Source organism: Pleurodeles waltl, chromosome 2_1, assembly GCF_031143425.1.
Source record: "Pleurodeles waltl isolate 20211129_DDA chromosome 2_1, aPleWal1.hap1.20221129, whole genome shotgun sequence".
NCBI classification, from domain to species: Eukaryota; Metazoa; Chordata; class Amphibia; order Caudata; family Salamandridae; genus Pleurodeles; species Pleurodeles waltl.
The window spans coordinates 200,970,376-200,998,371 of NC_090438.1; the positions used below are offsets into that span (position 1 = coordinate 200,970,376).

At 40.3% G+C, this 27,996-nt stretch overlaps 1 protein-coding gene across 3 annotated transcripts in view; it reads left to right on the forward strand.

Annotated features, from left to right (window-relative positions):
- CD99L2 (CD99 molecule like 2) overlaps positions 1-27,996 on the forward strand; it is a 584,389-nt gene that overhangs the window by 395,686 nt on the left and 160,707 nt on the right. For all 3 annotated transcript variants that reach the window (XM_069212400.1, XM_069212402.1, XM_069212401.1), the window contains one exon: positions 26,896-26,985. In XM_069212400.1, the coding sequence (XP_069068501.1) occupies positions 26,896-26,985 (90 nt within the window). The remainder of the gene's footprint in view (positions 1-26,895; positions 26,986-27,996) is intronic.

Sequence of the window (27,996 nt, forward strand, 5' to 3'; positions counted from 1 at the left end):
TAATTTTACCCCGTACATAGTGGAGTTTGGGATACAGTACCCTACTGGTTAGTTACGTTGTATTCTTGTCAGAAGATTAGCCATTAAATCAAACTTCCACAGGAGCAGATGCTTTTTTCCCAACTCTCTACAACAGATGCGTGCTCAGACTTTAACTGATTATCTGAACCGTGCATCCGCTAGGGGGAAAGAGGAATGGGAATAGAAAAAGAGAGACCGCCTCCAGATCCAGTTCCAGCCTGTGCTTCCCGCTTGAAGATAGGATATTCAGTGTGTGTCTCTGAAAACCTGCACCTTTCTTATTGGGATTTCTTTAAAGGAAAGACCTGCAGTCGAGTGATAAGAGCATAGATAAGTACATCCCTACTGTGCATTCAACTGTTCAGGCATTCACATTCACCCAGTTCTATTGTTCTCCTAACCTGGATCTTTTGATAGACTAGCCTTTCTCTAAGAGAACAGTGTTAACTTAATATCTTCTTTTCTCCAGGAGTGAGAGGTTTCCAAGGTTCTCTGGAGAACAGTTCAAAAGCTCACAAGTATACAAACTACTAATGTCTTTTACAGGAAACGAAAACTCCTTCTCAAGTTTGTTTTCTCAGTCACAGTCTCTAGGAATTAGTATGAGCACTGAGGTTTGTCTCTAAGACTGACAAGTTTGCAAAGCAAAGAGTTCTTGACTATATATGTACATATATATATTGGCAAGTCTGGAAATCATAGAAAAGGATTCCTTACTGCAGTTGTTTGAAGTTCTGTTAAGTCCAAACAAATTCTCCCAAAAAAGCCGATAGCTTTTTGAAGAAGCTGAATTTTTTCCTTCTTCCAACAACTGGCTATCAAGAAAAATAATGAATTACTCATAACTGGGGGAATTCTCTATGAAACGAAGCACCTGAGGCACACTGCTCATTCTCCTCAGCATGACAGTTGAAGTGCAGGGCTCCCAGAGAGAAACAGCTGGAGGGAAGCTTCAGCACAAGACTAAGGTAGAAACACTAGAGCGCTGACCTGACAAGGATTTGCGGCCACCATCTTGAGTGGCAGGTAAACCTGAAGAAGCTAGTTCTAAGAACAGCCTCCGCAAGAGCCACGGGGAGTGAGGATGCTGCTGCAACCAATGTGGGTACAAGGAAAAGGGTAATTGTTTTTGTTGAGGGAAGAACTTAAAAATGGTGGCAATAGTTTTTCTGACAGTACCCCCCCTCCAAAGAACTCCCTTCCACAGAAGGTTTATTGGAGAAAGTGTTGTCAAATTGCTTTATCAAACTTGCAGCATGCACATTTTGGAAGGCTTCCCAGGACCTTTCTTCTGGGACAAAATCTTTCCAATCAATGAGGTAATATAATGTTCCTTTTTTAAACGGAGTCTAAAATTCTGTTCACTTTATATTCTAAATGTGAATCTACTTGGATAGGATCTGGAGGGGTGGTTTTCCTAACATTGGGAGGGCTTCTTTTAAGTAGCGAGACATGTAATATTGGATGAACTTTAATCTGAGGGGGCAAGGCGAGTTTGACTGTTACTGGATTTACAATTTTCTTTATTTTAAAGGGTCCTACATATCAAGGCTGGAATTTCTTTTTCCCTCTTAAATGTTCATTTCGAGTGGATAGCCAGACCTGCTCACCCTCGCAATAACCAGGATTGCCTCTCCTCTTTTTGTCAGCGTGTTTCTTGTAAGAGGCTTTCGTCAAGTGTTCTCTAGCGGATTGGTAGGTCTTTTGAATTTTCTTACTGAATTCATTTGCAGCTGGGACCGAGCCTCCCGGCCTTCCTAAGATAATGTTTGGCTGCCTACCAGAGTTCAAATAGAAAGGAGAATAACCAGTGGAGGCATGAATAGCATTCTTGTATGTGAATTCTGCTGTCCAAATTAAATCTGGCCAATCATTATCTTGGTCCAGGAGATATAAGCGTAGGTACTGCTCTATCTACTGGTTAACTCTTTCTGTCTGATCATCCATTTCCGGATGATAACTGGTAGAATAACATGAGTCTATTCCAAGCTGTTTCATAAAGGCCCACCAGAATTGGGAAACACATTGGGGACCTCAATCTGAGATTACAACCACTGGAATGCCATGATCTCTCACTATGTGCTGTGAAAATAACTGTGCTGAGAGGCTCTAGGAACCTTCTTCAGAGGGATGAAATGACTTATTTTAGAAAAGGTGTCTACAAAAACTAGAATTGTGTCAACACCTCGACTTGAAGGTAAATCTACAATCCAATCCATAGTAATGGTGTGCCTGGGGTATGGTGCAATGGTAAGAGGCTGAAGCTCACCTTCAGGAGCTAATCGTGTTGTCTTTTCCCGAATGCATTTATCACAGGTTTGAACGTATTGTCTTATTTGAGGGATCCTGGCAGGCCACCAGAAATACCTCTTAATTCAGTAGTCTTCAAAATTCCTTTATGGCCAGCTAAAGGAACATCATGACACCTGTAGCGCTAGTTCTTGCAACTCACGAGTTGGCAAATATAAAGCATTTTCAACAAAAGGAAGATTTTCTAAAACCCTTCTTCCCTCTTTTTTGTTGGCCCACTCTGAAATTTCTTGGTCAGACATGGATTCTCAAACCTACCTTTTTATTTTGGAAAATTGTAAGGTACAAACAAACTTGTCTGCTGTAATAATTGGAATCTTTTCATCTTCTCCGGCTCCAGGTATATTATTCATTCTTGATAACTCATCTGCCTTGCCATTGGCAGAACCAGGTCGATAAGTAGTGGTAAAATTAAAATCTGCAAAGTACAAGGACCATCTCAATTCCCTTGGAGTCAATGTCTTAGCAGACTTTAAAAACGGAAGATTTTTATGATCAGTGAACATAGTTCGACATGACGAGCCCCTAATAAAGAATGCCGCCATTCCTGAAAGACATCCTTCACTGCCAATAGCTCCTTGTCAGCAATTGGATAATTTATTTCAGGAGGAGTTAGTTTCCTCGATAGAAATGCCACTGGGTGAAGTTGACCTGTTTCCTTGTGCCTCTGAGACAATACAACACCAATCGCTTGGTCGGAGGAATCGGCTTCCACAAAAAAATGTCTCCTAAGGGTTAGGATGAGGAAGGATCAGGGCTGTTGTAAAGGCTGTTTTGAGAAACTCAAAAGATTCTTCAGCATCAGTTAACCAATGGAATGGTACTCCTTCTCTCAAAAGTTTTGTAATGGGGGCCACCTTTTTAGAAAACTCTTTTATAAATCGGCGGTAGAAATTGGCAAAACCAATAAAACTTTGCACCTCCTTCACCGTTTTAGGAGAAGGCCAATCCAGGACTGTTTGAATTTTAGCAGGATCCATGGAAACTCCATTTTCCGATAAAACAATTCCCAAGAATTTTACTTCCTTCACATGAAAGGCATACTTTTCCAACTTGACATATAGGTTATTTTTCAACAATTTCTTAAGAACTGCTCTCACATGATCTACATGGTCTCGCAAATTCTGGGAGAAGATTAAAATATCAATGTAGACTACTACAAATTGATCTAAAAACTCTCTCAGAACATCGTTCACAAAGTGCTGGAAAGTGGCCGGCGCGTTACATAGCCCATAAGGCATCACCTGGTACTCGTATAGGCCAAACCGGGTGCGGAAGGCCGTTTTCCATTTGTCTCCCATAGCAACTCAAATTAAATTGTACGCTCCACGAAGATCTAGTTTGGTGTAGATTTTTGTGTCTTTTACCTGATCTAGCACTACTGAAATCAAGGGCAGGGGATATCAATTCTTCACCATAACTTGATTTAACGTTCTGTAATCGATACAAGTTCTTAACTCTTCATTCTTCTTCTTTGGGATGAAAAAAAGGGGGGGAGAGACTGAGGATTGAGAGGGACGAATAAAAACGTTTGCCAAATATTTTTCCAAATATTCTTTTAGGAACTTGTTCTCCTTTTCAGTAAGCGAAAAAAAAGAGGGGGAACCCTTTCACCCCACTGGACCAGGGACAAGAACAAAGGCAAAATACAAAAATCCAGTAGGGATCAATACAAAACCAAATAACTCAGTGAAAACGTAAATGTTTCATTGGGAAAATATATTTCTTTTTTCAAAGTGACTCAATTAAACTAGATTAAGTTTAGGGTCTACAGGTCACACTCTCACAACTGGGTGACAAATAGCAAAACCTTATAAACAACAGATAAATAATACAAAAAACAAATTATTACATGTTGAAAAAGGAAGTGCTATACAAAAAACTATACAAAACACTAAATAATATTAAAAAGAGATGAATCCAAGGTTCCTTTGAGCACCGTTATCTCTTTAGTCTATAAGCTGCTTAGCCATACAATGGCAAGCAGTATTATGAAGAGGTAATGCAAAAGAAGGAAAAGACGTATCGTCCATCAGCAGAAAGTCTATCGCTGGGAAAAAACTCTGATACAGTCCAATGTTTTTAACATCCAACTATTCAAATATATACAAGAAATAAAATTATAACTGTAAAAATAATGCTTGGTTTGTCAACACAAACCACCAGGGGTGCACAACCACCCCTGTTCACCATAAAAGGATCACCATTGTGCAAGAATAGAACAATTATTATTTAACTGCAACACAGGGGAACCCCATGGAATGGCATAATTAATGAGATATGTAAATATAAGACCAGCTGAAAGATTTCCTATTTTACATATATACATAGTTGAAAGATTCATCAAGAAAAACCAAGGCACAGCCAACTCACCAAAGGTGATATTTTTTAAAGATATTCCAGAACACAAGCGTCAATATACATGGCTAGCGAGACTAACCTTATTAGTATGTTATTTCTGCAGATAGCGCTCACATATTGAATGCATCACAAGGAATGTAAGAAATCTATATGGGAATAATATAAGAACGAATGTCCATATCAACATTCTAAATATGCTCCCAGTTGGATCAAGGAGCTGTATAACGCTTACCTTAGTTAATTTCCTCAAGAGAAGCCAAGTCGCGCTTGAACGGCATTATATAATAAAGCCGAAATGAGCGCGAGAAAGTTTAAGGCTTAAATGTATTACCGCTATCAGGGAAAACGCTCGAATGGCGCGCGTGAGCGCTCCACATAGGAAGAGGACTGGCGATAGTCAGTAAAAGACGCTCTGACAGCGCGCGTCAGTATTTAACATCAAAAAAGGACTACCGATAGTGAATACATGGAAATACATGCAAAATTAACAAGGCGGCCATCTTTAAATCTCTAATTCATGTCTACAACTATAAAGGAGAGCACAGACACCATGTGTAAAAAACATGCTATATCAGCAAAAATGACATTCCTAATGCATAAACAAATGTTTATACCTTAATCAAGGACCACATTTCTGTCAAATCATTTAACCCCATATTAACAGTCCCAAACTTTTCAATCAGACGTGCTTCCATTCTGTCCAGAGTTGACGCTATCTCTCTGCCTGTTTTTGTTTTTGCCACCACATATAATATAGACCATCTAATATCTTCAGGTCTATGCTTTTTTCAATGTAGTGGTCAACCAATAGGGCACCAAGCACTGCACATCTGATCCTAGACATATGTTGTAGGATATGGGTTTCAGCTGGCTGTGTCGTCTCGCCTATATAAGTTGGAGAGCAGGGACATGTTATACAATATATTACATTTTGTGTATTACAATTGGAGAAACGAAGCTGGTGATGAATCTTTCCATTTACTTCTCTCTCCTTGCTCTTCTCAGTATATTTACAAGCCAGGCAACTATTACATTGAAATTGGCCAACAATATGTGGTAAATCTAACATACTTCTCAAATCCGATCCTTTATTTGAATTTGAAGTGAAGGAGGCATGTACTAAGGCATCGTGGATGTTACAACCTCTTTTGAATGAGAAAAGGGTTTTTTAAGTCCTACTGGATAAAGTAATTTCCAGTTTCTTTCAATAATGGCCCTCACTCGATTTGCCTCAGGATTATATGTAAGTACACAAGTAAGAGGACACTCCTTGTTTCTTTGCTTAGGAGTTAGCAGATGTTAACAAGGGGTGTACCATGCTCGCTTGCAGGCCCCTTTGACAATTCTCTTCGGATAGCCTCTTTCTAATTGTCTAGATATCAAGGCCTCTGAATGTTCAAAGTAATCTTTTTTTACTGGAACAATTCCTACAAATACGTAGGAATTGGCCATAAGGCAAGTTCTCTTTAAGAGTACGAGGGTGGTTATTTGAAAAATGCAGTAGAGTATTTCTGTCAGTAGGTTTCTTATATAGAAAAACAGAGATACAACCCTCTTTTGATTGAATCCATAAATCCAGAAAATTAATCCTTTTGCAATCAGACGCCAGCGTGAAATTCAAATAAGGTGTCCAATGATTGAGCCAGTGATAGAAAGTAGACAGTAGTTGCACATCACCTTCCCATATCATAAAAATGTCATCAATGTACCGTAACCACATTTTAATGTGTTTGTAGAAAGGATTATTTATATCATAAATCCATTTATCTTAAAAAAATACCATCACTAGATTTGCAATCTCCGGAGCAAAATTGCACCCCATTGCAACACCTTTGACTTGTAAATACATGTCATTGTCAAAGGTAAAAACATTGTTTTTTAAACACAGTGTAGCCAGATTTACTATAAAAGAGGCAGGTACATTATATGGACCAGTTCTGTCATCCAGATAAATCTTCATTTTTTCTAATGCCTCGTTCTGTGGAATGTTTGTATACAATGCTTCCATATCTAAAGTGACTAGAATTTGTGTTTTTTCATTAAAGGGACTACCTTCTAGTTTATTAATCATGTGCATGGAGTCCCGTACATATGCTTTGGTATTATATACTAGTGGTTTTTGAAAGAAGTCTACATATTGTGCTAGAGGCTCTAGAATAGACCCACACGCCGCAATTATCGGTCTCCCTGGAGGGTTATTAATATCTTTATGAATCCTAGGGAGAATGTAGAGAAGGGGAATACATGACTGACTTTGATTTAGAAAGTTGTACTCTCCTTTACATATCCATCCTTCTCATAATGCTTCATCTGTAATTGCTGTAATAGTAGTTTTCAATCTGGGTATAGGGTCTACAGTAATCAGGCGATAATGTTCTATGTTGCCTAATTGGCGTTGTACTTCCATGCTATATCTGTCCTTATCCAATATGACAATGCCCCCGCCTTTGTGTGCTGGCTTGATGATAATACTGTCATTTTGTGACAAGGAATGGATGGCATTCTTTTCTTCCTTAGTGCAATTCGTTTTAAATTAAGCTTTTTTACTGTTCAGTAAATCAATTTCCCGTAAAAGTACGTCTTCAAAGAGTTGAATTTCCCGTGGCATACTGATAGTGTCAGGGCAAAATGTAGATTTTGGATGTAGGCCACTAACATTGTCATCAATACAATATCTATCATCAGATTTTTCATGGAAAAAGGCACGTAATCTCACTTTACGTAAAAACTGCAAAACTTCAGTTTTAGTATCAACAGGATCTTGTAGTTTAGTGGGAACAAAAGAAAGTCCCTTATTTAATACCTCATATACCATCTCTGATAGTTTGTATTTAGACAAGTTATAAACAGGTATCCTATCCTGGCTATAGGCAGTTATCTCCTGTACGTTCTCTTCCTCAGTAAGGGCAAAGATTCTACTGCAAGGTAGATTCACACCTGGCTCAAGTTCCATCCCGCAATCATAAGATCTGTGGGTAGGTAACATCTCTGCCTCTGCTTAGTCAAACACTGCAGACAATTCTTTATATTCTGGGGGAATGACAACCTTTTCCAGAGCACAAACCACATTGGATTTAGTAGCTAAAACTTGAGCGGGAGCTGGTGCACTACTTATCTCTTGAGTACCATAACAATGCTTCTGACAGTAACTTGAATTTAATTTGACAGTCCTCTTTTCCCAATTAATTTCAGGGTTGTGTTCCCTAAACCACGGTAAGCCCAAAATCAGCTGAAATTGAGGAGCATCTATGAGATTAAAAGATATCCTTTCTTGGTGTCCTAGATGATCTTTCAGAACTCTAGGTTCAGTTTCATCTGTGATAGGACCTGAAGACAAGTGTGTTCCATCCACCACACGAACAGGCTCTGCTATTCTCTTTTTTACAAAATGTATTCCCATTTTTGTGGCATACTGGATGTCCCAGAAATTTCCCTTAGCTCCTGAGTCAATCATCACTGAAACCTCCTGCAGCTTCTTTTCTCTGAAGATGAGGTCAAAAGAGATAGTAAGATGAGGGGAAGCAGACTATAAGGTGTTTGCCACTAATTGGGATTCAGGGGCTGGTTGGTGTTGTAAGTCAGCCAGAGCTACTCTCTTGGTAGAATGAGCTTTCTCTTTTCCTGAATTATCTTGTTGAGGCTTCTTTAGCCATTCTCTTACAACATGGCCAGACAATAGAGAGACAGATTCTTAGATCATCGCCTGTCCTTTTCCTCTTTAGACAGGGGACCTCTAACACTGCCGATTTGCAATGGCTCTTCCGAAGAGTGTGTCTCGGAGGTCTTGATACTTTCCACTTTACTCATATCGAAACTTGGTGGGATAGGACGAAATTCTCTTTTGCGTTCAGCTTTTCTTTCAAACTGACGCTGATCAATCTGTAAAAATAGATCAATTAATTTTGATACATCAGTAGTCCGATCTGGAATTTGGACTAGCGCATCTTTTAGTTCTTCTCGTAAACCTTGTTAAAAAATGCAGCCATTTTGCTCTCTGGCCAACCAGTCTCCACAATTAATTTGTTGAATTGGGCCAAATAAGAGATCAAATCCCCATTACCTTGTTTTTTAAGTCTAGTAATTCATTATCTGTAGTTTGGGAAATTGTTCTGCGGTCAAAAATTCGAAGGAATTCAGTTTTAAAGACTTCAAAATCATATAATATAGGGTCATTTCGTGACATCAAAGGCATGGACCATGATGCCGCATCTCCACTCAAATAAGAAAAAATTAACGCTGTTTTTGACTGATCCTCTGTAAAAAAATAAAATAACGAGATGACAAAGGAAGGAGCACTGGGTTAAAAATATCTGCGCCTTGTAAGGATCTCCACTAAAACGTTCAGGTGAGGCCAGGGGAATGATAGGGGAGATAGAATGAATGACTTGTGTGGATATTTCTGAGGTAGAGGTAGAGAAGATTTTACCTGAAACGCCACTAGTTCCTGCGGTATTCCCAGAAATGAAGTTATTTAATTTGTCCATGAGCTGTTGGGTCTCAACATGCAATATTTTTATTTTCTCTCTCAAGTTTTTGTTTTCATCTAGGGTAAGGGTTGACTGTTTTTGCATTTCGTCCATAAGTGCCGCCAAGGCATTAAAACCTAAACCTTCAGCCATTCTGGTCAGGTGGAAATAAGTATTTTTAGGCACTTCAGCCTATCAGAAGATTACCCATCAAATCAAACTTCCACAAGAGCAGATTCATTTTACCCAACTTCTCCAACAGATGCGCGCTCTGACTTCAACTGATTATCTGAACACTGCATCTGCTAGGGGGAAAGGGGAATGGGAATAGAAAAAGAAAGACCGCCTCCAGATCCAGTTCAAGCCTGTGTTTCCCACTTGAAGATAGGATATTCAGTGTGCCTCTAAAAACCTGCACCTTTCTTCTTATTGGGATTTCTTTAAAGGAAAGACCGGCAGTTGGGTGATCAGAGCATAGATAAGTACATCTCTACTGCGCATTCAACTGTTCAGCCGTTCACATTCATCCAGTTCTATTGTTCTCCTAACCTGGATCTTTTGAGAGACTAGCCTCCCTCTAAGTGAACAATGTTAACTTAATATCTTTTTTTCTCCAGGAGCCAGAGGTTTCCAAGGTTCTCTGGAGAACAGTTCAAAAGTTCACAAATATACAAACTACCAATGTCTTTTACAGGAAACAAAAACTCCTTCTCAAGGTTCAGTTTTCTCAATCAGTCTCTAGGAATTAGTATGAGCACTGAGGTTTGTCTCTAAGTCTGACAAGTCTGCAAAGCAAATAGTTCTTGACTATATATGTACATATATATATATATATATTAGCAAGTCTGGAAATCATACAAAAGGATTCCTTCATGTTGCTTGAAGTTCTGTTAAGCCAAAACAAATTCTCCTCAGAAAGCAGATAGCCAGTTGTTAGAAGAAGGAAACAATTCAGCTTCTTCAAAAGGGAAAAAGTAGCTGGTGTGCACACCGTAACAAGAAAAAGAATTAAGAACTCAAAACTGGAAGAATTCTCTGCTCATTCTCCTCAGGGTGACAGTTGAAGTCCAGGGCCCCAAGAGAGAAACAGCTGGAGGGAAGCTTCAGCACAAGACTAAGGTAGAAACACTAGAGTGCTGACCTCACAAGGATTTGTGGCCACCATCTTGAGTGGCAGTTAAACCTGAAGAAGCTAGTTCTAAAAACAGCCTCCACAAGAGCCACCGGGAGTGAGGACGCGACTTCAACCAACGTGGGTACAAACAAAAGGGGAATTATTTTTGCTGAGGGAAGAGCTTAACAACGTTGGCAATGGTTTTCCTGACACTTCTACTATTTAGATGGATGGTATGTTGCATTTACTGTCCTGGGGTGGAAAAAATATGATTTATGTTTTAGGAATCTAGTGGATGTCTACCTCTCACATTTAAACCTCCGGAAAGAGTGCTGGAGCTGTCATTTTGTTCAACCGAGGTGTTCAGGGACATTTGGAAGTACAGGGACTGCAGGTGGTGGGTGGAACGGACATTAACAAAATAGTATCCTGGAATGTGCACATCCGGAATAACATGACTGAGCACTTCAAAGTACCGGTGTTCCTGAGGCGACGGGGGGTACATGTAACTTTGTTGCAGGCAACTCACTTGTACGCCCTTTGGGCCGCACTGTGTAAGAGATGGAGAGGGCATGGCGTTCACACCACATTTTTGGCTTTTGCTAGGGGATCATTTACATGGATGAAGCTGGGAGTTCTTTTTCTTTTGGTTCAGCCAGTTTCATGCTTAAAAAGAGTGTAAGAGACTGGTATTGTTGTTCCAAAATGGGATAATTTAATCAGTTCCTTTTTGCATGTTTGCCAGATGAGACATCCCTGTGTAAATTAAGAAATAGCTATTGAGTAAGCCCATCGCATGTAAACTGTGTGTAATGTAAGCATAGCTCTGCTCTCCAAAGCAACATTTTGTAAAATGTTTTACCTGAGTGATAGCTCTGCTGTGTATGCCTCAGTTGTAAGTACTCTGTCTACAGATGCACTATTGTAGTAGTAGTAGTACTAGTAGTAGTGGTAGTACTAGCAATAATAATAATGATATTTAATAATAATGGTTTCCTCTTGGGTAGAGGGAATAAACGGGGTGTGCTCTCTCTCTATCCTTTGCTATTTGTCCTGGCGATTGAGGCACTAGCTAACTGTGTGTGCTGTGATGTGCACATACGGGGTCTAAGATGGGATCCAGAGTGGGAAGGCATTTTATCCCTTTTTACATATGATATACTTTTTATCTGGCAGACGCTGGGAGAATGGTACTGGAGATCATAACCATATTTGGCACAGACTTAGGCATACGTATCAACTGGCTCAAATCATTGGCACTTATCCTAATCAGTTAGCATTGTCCCAAGAACTGGGTATGTCCACTACAGTGGACAAGGGGGGGGGGGGGTGGGGGGGGGGGGCTACGTGTCTTGGCATTTCAGTCACAAGGAACGTAAACAACTTCATGAGTCCTAGACAAATGTAAAAGAGATGCTGATCATTGGGGAAAACTCCTTATCTCAATTCTGGGCAGGGCGACGCGCTATAAAATGAACCGTCTACCTACATTTTGTATTCATGTTAAAAAAGTCCTCAAACATCGTTCCAAGTAGTTTATTTGCAAGGGTGGAATGGGTGACTGGACACTTTTGTGGAATGGCGGGCCCCCAGGATAGCACTAACCACACTTATGAGGAAAAAGGCAAATCGACATGCCTGTTTTAAAACTTTATTATTGGGTGTCACAACTGGTTGTGGTGAGTGACTAGGGATTTTCACCGTCGGAGGAACCGTTATTGAAAGAGGATTGAAAAGAAATGGAACCGCAGGTGTGCTTGGCGGCACTCATTGGTGGGAACACTAAATTCAAGATAGGCACCCCGACAACTATGGTGTTCAGGCTCAGTAGGTCAGCTGCAAAAGTATACGGGTAGATGGAAAAACTTATCTTGGAGACACCCCTATGGGACTCCATCTCAGTACAAGAAGGGGAAGTGCTGAGGGGATTTCATGAATGGGATCTCATAGGTATCTCGAAGCTGAGTAATGTGCAGGTCCAGAGTGCTTGCTGTCCTTCCCAGAACTACAAGGTCAAAATGAATTTCCGGACACACAACATTTTAAGTACCAACAACTGAAAAAAGCATTGATCAAATGTGGACACTCACTCCAAGACATTGAAGCTGAACTACCCCTTGAGTATAGGGTCTTGGCGGCACCTTTACATCATCATGCCACATCCCATATCTACAAAATCTGCCAAAGCAATTGTAGACAGCACATTGCACATCTTAGCAATGGGGATTGGAATCCTAGAGGATGCTGATTGCAAGGAGGCGTGTAGATACCCCAGAGAGGCGGCTTTAGGGCAAGTTTTCACCTGGTTCAAGTCAAGATCCTCCTCTGGGCATGCTTTACGAGGACAAGGCTACATAAAATAGGTAGGATCAGAAGTTATAGATGCCTTTGGGGCTGTATCATGGTCTCATACCCTTGTGGCAGTGGTTGTGCATTAACGCCTTTTGGGGCTGCAACAAAGGCAGACTTGGAGAAATTAAAGGGACAGATATCAACCTCATTCCACAGGTGGTTGCCCTAGGTATATAGATGACCAAATGATCGCAAAATACATGTTGCTACTCCAGAGCATAGCCTTAATGGTGGCCAAATGAGAAATAGTCAAACTCTGGTGAAGTGCACAACTCCAGGCTTTCTGGCTTTAAGGTGGCATTGAAAATTAGAAACAGAAGATATTTAAAGTATTTTCATTTTGAAAGTGTGTACTATTAAATAATAATGTATTGTTAATATACTTTTATTTTATTGGAATGGAATGGTTGCGTAATATCGATCAGTGCATTCGGGCTGAAGAGGGAATGAAGAAAGCCCGGGGATGCCCCCAAATGTTCATTAAGATGTGAGGCCCCGGGAAGAACATTTGAGATTCTGGGTGAGAGGGAGCCGGGGCCAGGCTAATACCCAAATGTATGTGGAAAAAGGAAAATAAACCTAATGGGAGGTTTAGGTGATGCCTACCTGCACACCTGAACTGTACTTTTCATTACAGTATTAATCATCATGAGCATGCTATGTTACTTGTACACTGAGATTGCCACTAATCGTTGCTTGTGTATTTGAATATGCAAAATTGAATGAAAAGAATTGAAAAAATATATAATTGTAATAATACTAATAGTTTGTTTTTATCACTATTTCTGCTATTTTAAATGCTGTAAATTGAAGCTGTTATTATACAATTTAATGGTGTTTAATTGACTTCCCTCATAAAGATGGAAGACTGACTCAGAGATCATGACCTTTAGATTTCTGCATTTTCTAGTGATGAGTATCTTAACTCAGGGAGCCCTCCTGCTCGATGGGATATTCAAGCATGTGGAAAGGAATATGTTTTGACTTCACTAACCGCATCAGAGCCTCCTCGTCACTTCATGAGTTCTGCAATAACTGAACACCTGGCTCTTTGAGTAACCTCACCAAGGCGACAGCTGCCTAACCCATGGCAGTGCTCCTGGATACCCTCAGGAGGGATTAGCACACCATAAAAATACACATAACATAACAGCAAAAAATAAAAAAAACTGAATTTCAGCTACAGGCACAAGCGCACCACACATGCTTTTCAACTTTATAGGTCTGCCAGTTCCCCACACGTTGGTCCTTTTCCCATGCTTCTGACTGCATTTTTGACCAGTGTGTTCCTTCTTTCTCCGGGCAACCACCCAATTCTGCTCAGGATTGCTTTGTCTGTTTATGCCTTTTATATATGGCTTCAAGTTTGTGCTAATCCCAATTCCCTGCTTCTGACCACATTGTTTATGCACAAAGTGCCCTTGTGCTAAAGCACCCATGCCTTAATAATATGGTCTTCACATTTTTTTGTTTGATCAATGGAAGATGGACTGTGGCATCCATCTTTGGATTTACCACCCATGGACGTTCCTGGTGTTCATTGCTTGCAGGCATAGTAGGCTTTTCTAGGATTATGGTGCATGAGTTCTCATTCTCCTAGGTCCTCGTACGTAGTGATATGTTAAGGCCATCAATCTGTAAAGGAGCGTTACATGCGGAGCCAGTCAGTGTCAACTACCGATCCACCAGGTCATCCCAGCATGTGGTACTTGTCTTAGGTTTGCTCAAGAATATCCAGATTTGCTACCAGATGTTTTCAAGTCCAAATCCTCTGGATTCCACTGCAGTGGCCCCCTAAAGCCCCACCTCCACCAGTCTTCTCCAGAATGGGATATGCCTACAACTCTGTTTGCGGCCATGCAGCCAGTTTCCTTCTATAACCATCCAAAATTTCCTGCTGGAGGTCATTCCTCTGACTTATTCAAGAGTGCCAATGTATCCATCGATGTTTGCCTGGATGTCCTCCAGGGCGTCTTCCAGGGAATGCAAGAAAGGACCTTATTCCGTTCAATCCATAAAACAGTCTCTGCCTTTTCATGAGCTTCGTGCATTAGTGTGGCATCATACCTATAGATTACTGTTTTAAATGTTAATGTACAATGAAGCCTGTGTGTATTTCCGGTTATGTTAACCTGGAATCAAGGAGAAAGTGGCCCACCCACAATCTATTTTTTTTCACCATCGGTGTTACTTCCTCCCTAAATAGTGTAAATCAAATCTTATTTTGACTCATATTTACAAAAGTTGTGGAACATGATTTCCAAGAGCATATTATATTCAAAAGGCCTGCAGGTAAAAGATGATTGATTCATTATAATGTAAATTGGCCTACATTATCTGCATTCACATGCCTGACTGTGAGGTAATCTTCAGTTATTTCTCTGATGAGCAGTGGGACCTCACTCTAAAAGTATTTAGTTTAGCGTAGGTTTGAATTGTATGAAATATGGAAAGAGGTTGCCCGCGGCTCACAACGCCGCAATCAACACTGAGAAGATTCTCTTTAGAATGATCTGGAGCATACCAACGAAAGGAAGTTTTATAAACACACTCCTTGACCTGGATACAGTTAGAAATGTTACCCTCTCTAGTTCTTATATTTCTTAAAGGCCCCATAGGAATCTATCTTCTTCCTTATTTTTCCAAGTGGAGGCATATCAGGCTCTGTGGTTTCCATAACCACCATAGTGTTCACATCTCCCACAAGTAATTTCCTCCTTACAAGAAGAGGCGATAACTTAGTGGTAAAAGTTGATATGTAGCTCCACTAGAGAAAAGTGGTTTCTTCCAAGTGACCTCTCTCCCTAAAGCAAATTAATATTATAACTTTTACAAATCGTCTAGTGAAGCATTTCGACACTACCCTACCTCTTGTTAGCATGTCTGCGATATATGTAAATGTAGAAACAAAACTTCACTGATAAGTTAAACTGGGTGCAACCTAATTCTGCAAGAAAGTACTTGTCTTTTATCAGATAGCAAAGTTCTGAGGGTTGCTGTTTTAGAAAGTAAATGAAGCATACCAAAATGTGTGCTGCTGAAACAAACCTCAATCATAATACATTCATTTGATGTCTGTATCTTTACTTAACATAAAGGAAAGGAAGGGGAAGAACCATCTAGACCAAATAGATAAATTAAAAAGCTGTCTTGTGTAAACACAGCTTACCATTTGTAAAAAGCTTCACAACAGAGAGGAAGGGGTGAAGTGTTTAGTTTCTTAGGGGTACAGAAGTAGTATTTCATAGAGGCCCTACAGCCAGTTTGGAATAATTGTAGTTCACTGTGAAATATGCCATGCATTGTAATAATGTCTACCACAACTCTAGATATTCTTGGTTAATTTTGCCCAGGTACTCTTAAATGAACATGCCACACATGGAGCTTGGTCTTACACGTCTTTATTCTTCTGTGTGCAAGCGTGAACTCGGCATTCTAAAACTGAAATCCAGTCACAACACTCAAGTCACAGTTCTCTGAAGTCCTTCAGGAACCAAAAGGGGCCCATCATTACTACTCACATGACACTACATTACAATTCTTCAGTGAGTCTCTTTGTAGCTTTTATCAAACACCCTGATTGTGTTCTTTAAACCTGGGAAGAGAAGCAATTAGTGTCCACGACTGGCACAGGTCCCGTGGGGACAGATGCAGTTGGGTTGCTCTGCAGTCTCACTTGAACCAGTGTGAGCTAGGACATTAGGAACTGGTGAAAAGTCGAGGCAGAAGTTCTAAGTGGTAAGAGTCTTGCGTAATGGACTTCCCAGAACGGTGAGCAGTAAACCATTTGTCTTCAAATGGTTCAGCATCAAAAGGAGCATCAGAATGTTCTTTTCTTTTTTGTTGCACCAACACTCGATCTCCTTCAAGAAAGTAATGTTCTTGGCACCTTTGTTTGTCAGCATACACTTTCATGTTTTGTTTGTGACCCATGACTTTCTGACGAAGTTTACCATCAGTGGTAGATCTTCTGTTGGTCCATCGTGGTAACTTGGGCGTCATGACTCTCCCAAACATCAGTGTAGCGAGACTCTCTTGTCGATGAATGAGAAGTCGATCTGTATGCTCAAAGAGTAGCATGGAAATCTGACTTCAAACTAAGCTTCTCTAATTTTGCACGCTGTACAGTCTTTCTCAAGGTGATCATAAAGCGTTCGGCAAAGCCATTTGCTTGTGGTTAAAGAATTGTAATTTTCTGATGCTTCACATTGAGTTGTGCAAAAAAGTATCTGAATTCTCTCCTGTTGAAAGGTGAACCATTGTCAGTTTTCAAAATTGAGGGAACGCCCCATAATGCAAAGCTTCCAACTAATCTTTCAATTATGTTCTCTTTAGTAATTGATGAAATACCTTTGAGTGGAAAACAAGAATACTCATCCATATTCACCAATGGGTGATGTTTATTGTCAAAAGGACCAAAGAGGTCCACAGCAACTCTCTTCCCATGCATGTTTTGGCAAGTCTGACATATTCAAGGGATGTGGTTGTTTTTTTAAGATAAGCCATTACACAAATGACAGGCTTTCAATTCTTTCTCATCAAGATGAGGAAACCAAATTTGGTCTCAAAGAGTTTGTTTAGTAGCAACAAGTCCACATTGTCCTAAGTGGGCCACTTCAGTTAATTGTTGTCACAGACTCTCTGGTATGACAATTATTGAACCTCGCAAAACAATGCCTTTGAGTAGCTGATAGGTCATCTTTTATATTCTTGAACTACTGATATTCATTGTCACGTGTGAAAAGTTGAGTGTGCTGTCTCCAGGACTGATGTGTAATGATATCTTTTAGTGTCGGCATGTCTCTATCTTTGCTTGTTGCAGAAATAATTTGTTACAAAAAATAGCAGCAGGAGTATTTGACTTCACAATGAAGACGCAGGCTTCAGCTGCTTTGGAAGGGGTACCTTGACACTGTTCTGGCACTTGTGAAAAGTAGTCAGCAGAAGTTGATCCTTCCCTGGTGGATGCATAGTAGGGTAGTCCTATGCCTGTAGTCGCAATTCTGGCAATTTTGGATTGCCACAGATAGCAAGCAATGCTTGATTATTCGTTACAAGAGTGAAAGGTTTGCCATATAAGAATATGTGGAAATGTCCATACTCCCAGACTACTGCTAAACTATTTTTTTTTCAGTTTGAGTAGGTACATTCAGTTTCTAGCAAACGTCTGTTTGTAAAAGCCACAATATGTCTTCGGGCATTTAGGTGTCCATTGTCTTGTGCACGGATCACACCCAACCCGACAGAGCTTGCCTCAAGAACAACCTCCGTTTGTAGCTTTGGATCAAAATAGCCAGTTTCAGTGACATTCTCAGATGCATGCTTGATTTTCTTAAAGTTTTGTGCACATTCATGTGACCAGTAAAAAGGAACATTCTTTTTTGTAATCTCTCTTAAGGGAGTACTCACTGTGTCAAAGTCACGTATGTATCCTCAACAGTAAGTGGCCATGCCATAGAATGGACATAATATGGTAACATCTTGTGGGGGATTACTAGCTGACAAGATTTATATCTTAGAAGGATCTGGCGTCTTACCCCATCAGAAAAGATATGTCCAAAGAATCTGAGATTTTTTTGTGCAACTCCCTTTTTTTTTTTTTTTGCATTAAAGGTTAAGCCTGCATCAGCAAATAGTTGAAAAACTTGGGTAAGATCTTTATCATGTTCTTTTTGGGTGATCCCAAAAAACAATATATCATCACTGTAGTTAAATACATTTGTGACAGGTTGTATTATATGTTGAATTAGATCTTGAAACAGTTCTGCAGCAGATGACACACCAAAACATAATCTTTTACTATTTGAACAAACCAACGTGAGTAGAAAGTTCCAACTGATTATATCCTTTGTTCCGATCAAGGCGAGAGAAGACTTTGGTACCATTTGACTGTGTGATCATTTCAGCAATGTGCGAACCAGGATGTTCTTTTAGTTGCTTCGTTAGCTTGCTGCATGTCAACGCAAATGCATATACCTCCTTTACTGTCCTTTTAGGGTACTACTCGTATGTGCGAAACTCATGGAGTTGAATCACTAGATCGCTCAATGATATCTTGCTTTAGTGAAGTCTCAAGCTCTTTCTCAACAGCTTCTTGTAAATGGTTTTCAGTTTTCCTAGTCCATGAAACAACAAAGGGAACTGACTTACTATATCGTGATGAGCATTCATGTTGTAGTTCACAACTATCAGTCCCATTTCAGCATCAGTATTGAAACTGAGTAAACATACACTTGACACAGTACCTTGAAGTACATGAATGAGTGCTTGTACCTTTGTCTTTTTATGTTTCATGGTAACTACAAATGAACCTTGACTCTTTAAGGGTGTTGATGCAGCCCATTTATATACTTTAGTATTCGACAGTGTGAGACAGGGCAATGGCGACAGTTCATTGTATTTCTTTTATTTATCTTCAGTGTAATTTTTGGACAATGTTTGACTGACTTTTGTGATTTTTCTCATAGACTTTTCTTTGACTCATATTTTTAGTCAAATGCAGCCAGTCCGGCATGTGCGTGTTTTTCTGATGTAAACATCGCACATCCATCATCATCACTATCACTTGACACTGAAACTGCAGAACTCCTCGATGCAAATTTAGGTGATGATTGACTATGTTTAGTGTTGATTTGCATCACTTGATGTAGCCACTTAGCCTTATACGTACGCGTAGTATGTCACTTCTGGAGCGTTCGGGCATCCATTTTGTTTTTCTGGTGTGATGCACTTAGTTTTTCCTTTGCCTTGTAAACCGCATCAAAATGGTTCTCTTTCCCACAGCCTCTGCATACTTATCCAATGGCAGGACATTTATCTTCATGTGGAAATGAAAATCTGCATCTAAAACAGTCACTTTTTCTTCTGAGACATCACTTGTGTCCTTCAGCCTTGTGTTTCTGCTTACTTTTCATGTTCATGACTGACTCACTTTGGCCACCTTTGGCCAACCGTGTCAGCAGCTTGTCGTTTTGCACATTCCTCAGCTTTGGCAGCCATGTGTACTCGCTCCACACTAAGTGTTTCTCTCAGCATTCGTTGTCTGAAGGAATCTGACAAAATATTCTAAGACGTATGGCTTCTTCACCATTGAATTTGTTGAACTTACAATGTTTGATGAGCGTATCAAGTCTCTCAACAAATGTGTCAATTGTTTCACCAGCTCTTTGTCTTTCTTGATTGAAAATATATCTTTCATAATCAACATTCGGCATTGGATTGAATTTAACATTCAGTGCTTCTTTTATTTGACATTAGGAAACTTCATCAGCATGTGGTATTTTCTTTATTACGACTTTTGCTCCTTCACATGCAAGATTCTAAAGGTATTTTATCACCATTTTGTCATCTGTTTCTTCCAGTGCATCAATGAAATCATCAATGGTCTCTATCCAGGCAGTCCATCTGATTTAGCAGTATCGAATGGAAGTGGTGCTTTTAAGAAGGAATCAGCATTATAAGGATGTGTGGAACTTAAGGACATAGGTAGCAGAGTTCTCTGCAGCACCGCCTGGTGTCCGTTAGAACCTGTTTCATTCATACCACCAGCAAGGCCATGTGATGTGTGGGCATCAGGGTTGCTGTGGGCAGCTTGAAATCTTGTGGGCTCTTTCTTCATGGCCATTGGCGAGCTTTAACTTCTTGAAAACTTATTGAGTTCCCCCTGGCACCTTCAGTGGCGTCTCCTGATTGTTTCACCACTCTGTAGGCACACTTTCACTTGGGTTGTGGTGTCTGGTGCTGAGATCGGATGGTTCTCTTTACCCAGGTTCTGGTAAGTTATTATATTTTCTCTATATCTGGTTAGCACCATGTCTAAGGTTTCTCAGCGTTTACTCGCCTTAGCTCACAGGGCAAGTGAGACGGAGCTTTTTGTTGATTCTGAGGTTTTCAGAAGAGTAGCCTTTTTTGGTGCCGAAGTGGGGGGTCGGTCACCGATAGTCTTTTTTCGGGCCGAGCCATGGCCTTCCGGCAGTGGCGTACCCAAGGCCTTTTGTTTTTTCTTTTGTGAGGGTGCAGGGGCAGAGGTACTCACATGCTGTCCAGCTGTGACGGATCTGTCTTCCTCCGATTCTTACTCTGACTCTGAATCTCAAACTGAGACTGCTGTCTGCATTAATTCTTCTTCTTCTACGTCAAAATGTTCCCCGTTCTTCACCGCCATTTCAAGCTTTCTTGCTGTTTTGTCTCTAAAAGTCTTTTTCGATTGGAAGGATTGACAGGCCTCACAATTTTCCTCCTGATGGTCTGGAGAAAGTGCTGTTTCGATGGAAGATTAGCCCGATCGATACAATACCATTGAAATGAAAGTTTTAAAACTTTTCCGAATCGAAATTTCGGAGCGAGAAGGAAACCCGACGGCGGAAAGAAAACAATCTAACAATGGAGTCGAGGCCCATGCGCAATAGAACCGAAGAGGAGGAGTCACTCAATTTCGTGACTCGAAAAGACTTCTTCGAAGAAAAACAACTTGTAACACTCCGAGCCCAACACTAGATGTCGGAATCATTATGCACAGCATGTTAATCTGCAGCAGAACATGCCGCAAACAGATGTACACTGGGTAAGTGACATTTTCCATATATATATATATATATATATATATATATATATATATATATATATGTGTGTGTGTGTGTGTGTATATCAGTTCTTTCTAATATACATAGAGTGGGCTTTTGCTCCACCTACAGCAATTATTTTAGTGGTAGAGTACCCCCATGTTTTTTGGCCTATTCGCATCCTGGTCGGTTTCTAGGGGGCATCTCCTATTGTCACACTTTCGTCAAGGAGATGCACCCGTAATTACCTACCTCACCTCTCGGAACAGCCAAACGGGTCTAGACCACTAAAATAATAGAGTATGTAAGGTAGGTCCACCTCTTCTATTTAATTCTCCTTCCTAAGATATTCTTTAAGGTGTAAGTGGTTGATTTAAGCCCTGAGGAGTGCCAGAGACCTTTTTAGGCTGTAGTATATATTGGCAGAAACATGTTGGCAGGTAATACACGCAGGGGTACAAAGTGGGCCTAATACCCATCAGAACCCTGCAATAAACGCCATGATGGAGTTATTTTAAAGATACCACCAAAATAAAAAAGGACACTTTCCGCGGTTTATCCTTAGTTATTTTTACTTACATCTGGACCTGAGTTTCTTGTCCAGTCAGGTAATTTCTAAGAACTCCCTCAAGTTAGCCCCACTTGAGGTTGAATCCACCCTGGTAGTATCATCTTACTAGGGTGGGATGAGGTGGCCAATAATGAAGCATGTCACATTACGTGAGTGAGCCCAACTCATCCAAACCTTTGAGATTTCTGGGAATTATGGAGTAGAAAGGGGCACAACAGTAGAGATTGTGTGAAATAAAGAGCTTTAGGCCAAGGATATAAGGAGTGCCACACACTATATGTGTGAGTGATATGAGTTGAGGCTAGCATGGTATGCCTCACCTTTCTTTCCCCCTTGTGAGTATATCTGTGGATTATCACAGTGGAAGAAAGAAGGACTCAAGCAATGTGAGTCAAACCGCTTGGGCTTGTGACAAGAGGCATGAGATGAGACTGGGGGCCGAATAGTACGTTCATCACTTGGCCTGACAAAAGGCTTAGGACAAAGGCGCCGTTTGGGTGCCTGATATGGGGTGATTGGAAGATCCAGGGCCAGAAAAGTCCAAAGCTAAGGTTTGGAGACAGACATTGGTTGTTGACTACGCTATGATTGCACGTAATTTGAGGTACCCACTTTGAAGGAGGTTTTGTTCCTTCACAGAGGTTTTAAACAAAACAAATCTCAAAGGGTGGGGCGGGTGACAGTGCAAACACTGAAGAAAGTAGTATCTGAGATCAAAATACTAAGGGAGGCTTACAAAACTGTTACAGCGGGCACAGAGCACTTGTACCACACAGCAGAAGATGCAAGGGAAGAAGCCTGCTGGACAACACCCACTTTGTAGCACCAAACACACAGCCATTTCCAGAATCCTGAATATTAGACTGCTTCAACCCAAAAGGCCCGGTGAGCTTTTTCCAGTGGGAAGAGCCCATCAGAAACCTGATTGGCTTCTGCCTCTTTTCTTCCCACCAGTAGCCATAATTGCAAGATTATTGAATTGCATTGAAGATGGCATTCCTGGATAAGCCAGACAAAATGGAACAATCGCCTATGAAAATACAAAAAGGTACTTCTATTTCAAAAGTTTACGTTAGCTTTTCAGCAATGGAGACATACATTTGATTCAGCAAAATAGGAAACTGTGCGTAATGGGGTGTAAAATATCATGATATACCATGCAAAATCAAGGGATCTTGGAGATGGGAAAGCTAGATCCATCCTGATGCCAGATAAAGTATGGGATTGGTTGGATGGTTGGGAGAAACAGGGGCCATCAAGGAAAATACAATGTGGCCCAAACTCAAAAGGCAGAACCAAGACATAGATCTTGTCAGAGTGAGGAAAATACTTGTAGACAGGAGTTTCTCAGCCACCAGAGACCTGCTCATCTTGATATGTTGAACTGCACAATTGAAGAGACAGATGAAATTGAGACTGCTCAGAATGTAGACTGAGGACATAATGGTTGACATACTGGAACTGAGTTAATCCACATATGGGAATGAGCAGAGATTAGTATTGTGATATTCAATGTTCAATTAGACCTGTTTATTAAGAGGGCGAAACACAATGATCCACTCTTTCTGCTTTGGACAAGGCTATTGAGCTATGCTTGGCACCCAGACATCCTTGTCCAGATGTTGCATACACATCATCGTAGATTCACCACACCTTTTATTCCTACAAGATCATCGCTGGGCGGAAGAGACCCAATGCCCATTTACCTTCATGGGTTACTTCTGTGGGAGCCGTAAGCCAAATGCATTCATGTAAATTTGCTGGATATAACGGTCTTGCTACTAAACTGTTTATAAGATTGAGTGCTCTTGGTCCACGGAGGTTGCAACTATTTTAGGGCACTAGGGAGGCGTACGTTAAATCACCTAATATGTGCCACCCTATAGAAAGGCTGAGCAATAAACAAGACAAGAATACATTAATATTGTAATGTATCACCGAGTCTTACTCGTCAGTTTTGAGACTAATATTCTTGCCAAAGTGATATTGAACCGATTGTTGCTCCTTGTGTTTCCTTGAGATATCTGGATTGGTCAAGATTCAGGTCATGGGATAAGTTCAGTCTGGTGTCCCCCATCTCCACAACTTCCTGGATTTTGCTAAAAATATCAACGTTTCCTTGGCTGTATAATCCCTTGATGCTGAAAAGGTTTTTTACTCTGAATGGCAGTTGTTTGGAGTCTTATGGGTGTGGGGCCTAATTTCATAGTGTGACCTTTCCTATTATTGAAATACTTGAATGCATCAGTAAGAGTCAACGGGAAATGCCAATAACTGTATCTAGTGAGTGGAGGGGGCTCTCTAGGATGTACTCTCACGGCAGCTGTTCCCACTGGTAGTGGAATCCCCAACATGCTGGGTAAGACGGGACCTGGACATGCAGGAGGGATGACACGGAAGATCAAGTATTCCATTGTGTGAATGATGCATTTTTCTTTATGGCTAGGCATAATTCCACCATACCATGCCTGTTAGCGATCTTTGCAGATTTGGGAAGATATTTAGGGCCTTCTGTTAATTAAAATAAATGCACTCGTATTCCAGTGCCATTGACATCAGAGAGGTGACCATCACCTTAATGAACATTCGGGTGAGTTTAGATATTTAGGTGCTGAGCTCACTAGTGCTTGGACAGTCCATTTTGATCATAACCTTAATACATTGCACAGGAAGGTTAGAGATGACTGTATTGATTGGAATACTCTACCTCTGTTGTTCCTGAGAAGGGTGATGCTATTCAAAATATCATTGCCCATGTCTATGCAGAATACCCCCTTGCTGATCCTAGAGACCTTTTTTCATCAAGTCCAAATAATTCCTAATAAGTGTTTGGGCGGGATAAAACTCCACCTGTAGTTACGCTCTACGTTCCGGCATTTGATGTATGATTGGGGTATAGCTTCGCCATGTAACAGTTTCATGTAGTTTAAATAGTACACCATCTGCTGTCTGTGTCCTTAAACAAAATTGACACACCGCTACTTTTACTCTCATAAATTCTATAAACTTCTCTGTTAAATGTCTCTCTATTAAAAAACAAAAAAAAAACACCTCTCTTGCAGAAAGATCACCACAGCCTTTTTTCCTTCGAGCATTGTTAAAACGGGTTTGTTTTTAAGGGACTCTCTCTCATATTCCACAACAAAAACGTACACTCCCTCACCCCCATTATGACATAACGCGTTGGGATTTTATCCTTACATGCCATGCACAATAGACAATTGCAGTAAAAGACCTATAAGTATTACCAATTTTACCAGTTTTTCCAGGTATCATAAAAGGAAGCTTCACACCCAGGGACGACTTGAAAGGAAGTGAACTTACAATGCACAGTTGTTAAATGTAATCATGTATTGTATAAATACACCCAAGTTAACATAGGCATAGGAAAATCCAGTAGGTCTGGATTTGGCTGTCAGCGCTTGGACTTTGTTAATACTAATTTTAGGATGGAGTTTGTACCGCTTGATTTATTTAGGAGCTGCAGGGCCCTTGGTAAGATGAAAAAACATTGTCCAAAAGATCACATGCTTTTGGTCTCAAAAAGCACACATTACCTCGGTCCCTGTAACTGAAGGGGAGTACTTTGTGTGTGGGAGTGCTTCTTGTGAAAGAGCGTAATGCCATTACTCATACTGAATTTAGCCAATGGGTAAAGAGAGCTGGCTGAAAGCTCCTCACATATATAATTTTAGTAAAAGCCAAAAGTCCTGGCTAACGCAGTCCTAAAAACTATGACCAAAACTTATCTTAAGACTTCTAAGACATTAGGTAATTCATTGCACTACCCTCACCTATGCCCTGTCGTTGATAATGTAGACAGTGCAGTTCTTATCTACATCATTGTTTTAAATAATGTCAAAACCCTCACAATTCTGTTGTTCTAGTTTTAGATTTATAGTATACATTAGAGTTCCTCTGTAGGCAGTCCACCTAGAGCCCAGTCTTCTAACTTTAATGACATAAAAAGTTTTACATAGTGTGTATTATATTTATGTGCAATGCTTTCTACAGGAAGACCTTAAAAAATGGATTTGCAAACTGTCTACGGGGAACTTCCACAAGCTCCGGTGGTGAATGTTCATTTGCATTGCGGGAATAATGTAAGTGCTCCTCACTTCTCTGCGCTATTGGAAAGATCCAAGTATTGTTCCTTGATATGTACTGAGGGCCGCCTGTCCAGCCCTTCCTTCACCATTCAGGTAACAGTAGTAGATGAATCATACAGTTCAGTTTCAGTTGTGACGTTCCATGCTCAATTGCTCCATTTATAGTCTCAGGTTTTTCTTTTAAGTAGGATGGAATTTGTTTTAGAACAGTGTTACTCTGTATAGTTACTTCCTAAATGGTTACCTTGAAATTTCTTTGCTCTTGACCTGTGATCCGAGCAACTGTTTTGTCTTTGAGTCAGCACCCCATATGCCCGGTGAAGCATTCTAAATATCCTAAAGTAGAATTACTGCAGACAACCATCCCAAACGGAATGTGTTATGTCTATGTTAAATGTACCTCCTCTAACTGCTTTCTATAACTTAGTAGATGGATTGATGAAAACGTACCGATATTTGTATGTACTCTTTACGTCACACTCTTAGGCCTTTTCGTTCCTCCTTAAAGTGATGTTGTTGAAGGCAAGCTTAATACTTAACTGGAAATGTCAAAATATCCATGTGGATGATTCTGTTGCCTGTGTTGCCAGACTGCCTTCTTCCGTACAGGTTTCAGTACCAAAGCATAATATTATCATATTCCTTTAGAGGATGGTTTAACAGTGATGTCAGTGGAAGACTGATCAACGTTTCCCCATTTCAATGTCTGTGAATACCCACAAAGTTCTCCTTTTGGGGGTGTACCATGTATTCGCTACAGCCAGGCCCAATAAACTCTCTCCATTTCCCAAATTTTGATTGCAGAACAAGTAGCAGACTTTCCGTAGTTGGATGTCCCATCTGCTGGTGTAAATCCCTGCAGATTCAGATGCTGTGCATCAAAACTTATGATTTTTTTTTGTCTTACTTGTAAGTGTCATCTGCACCAAACTTGAGTTTGAAAAAATGTTTATGAACTGAGCCCTGGTCGTAGAAAGGTCCTTTTGAGAGTGCAGCACTACCTAATGTTTCAATGCATTTTATTTTGTAGCGAAAGGTCCTTCCGATTTCGATTTGTCGGATGCATTGGATGACAGAAATGACGATAAAGGAGGAAAACCAAAGCCAGGCACTGGAGGAGGTATGTAACGAGGATAGATTGTGTTTGTCTTGTATGGTAAAACATTTAAAATAGAAAATGTGACCAAACCACAGACTGTGTATTTCATTATGCAAGTAGGTTAAGGTATACATCTGACTACAAGAAGTGTCTCTAAAGCAGGGGCCTCAAACCTTTTGTGTTATCAGAGCTACTTCTGTTAAAAGAAAATCCTCCTGAGCTTCTAATATTATTATAGATGTAATAGTAAGCGCATCAGAGTAGATTGCGTAAGTGGCCACCAAAGCAAGATTTGCAGGATTACTAGCTGTGACCACCTCCATGCCTCAGGCTGGGTTGCCAGCATTAACGTACAAAATGCTTTGTCAATGTGGAATGCCTCTTCATGGGTAGTAGATAAAAGCCATAGCTGCAGTGACCTGGCACTAAGGTGATCAAATTAGAAATAGACCCCTGAACAGTGTTTGATTTTTCTCTCTTAAATATCAGCTTATATTTTGGAACTTCAACTGTTTTCCACCAAACACAAGGTTATGATTTCATAAAATATACACATTTTCATTTCCAACACACACACTTCGAATTTGGTGCATGTATATTAATTCAAATAAGCAAAAGCTTCCAATTTAGTTCATTGGGAGAGCTACTTTTTGGTAGCTGACGAGCTATTCATTGGGGACGCCTCTAAAGTATGTAGATGTTGCTTTTGGAGGCAATGGGTCTGATTAAGATTTTGGGTTGATGGGTTAATCCGTCACAAACTTGATGGATAGCCATATATGGCAATTGACCCGATTCAGTTGGGAGACTCAAGATTTTTGAAGCCCAAAATGGCTTTATTTTGGCTGTCTCCAACCTGAAATTGCTTCTCCTCCAATAAAAGTCAATGCAAGAAATACCGTTTTCTGATATTTTTTTGTTTTTAAATCTTACACTTTCCTCTTTTAAAATGTTGGCATATATGGATATCCTGTCCTCTGTATTACAAGCCCATTATATCCATAGGTGCTTGAAATACAGCAGACATGATTT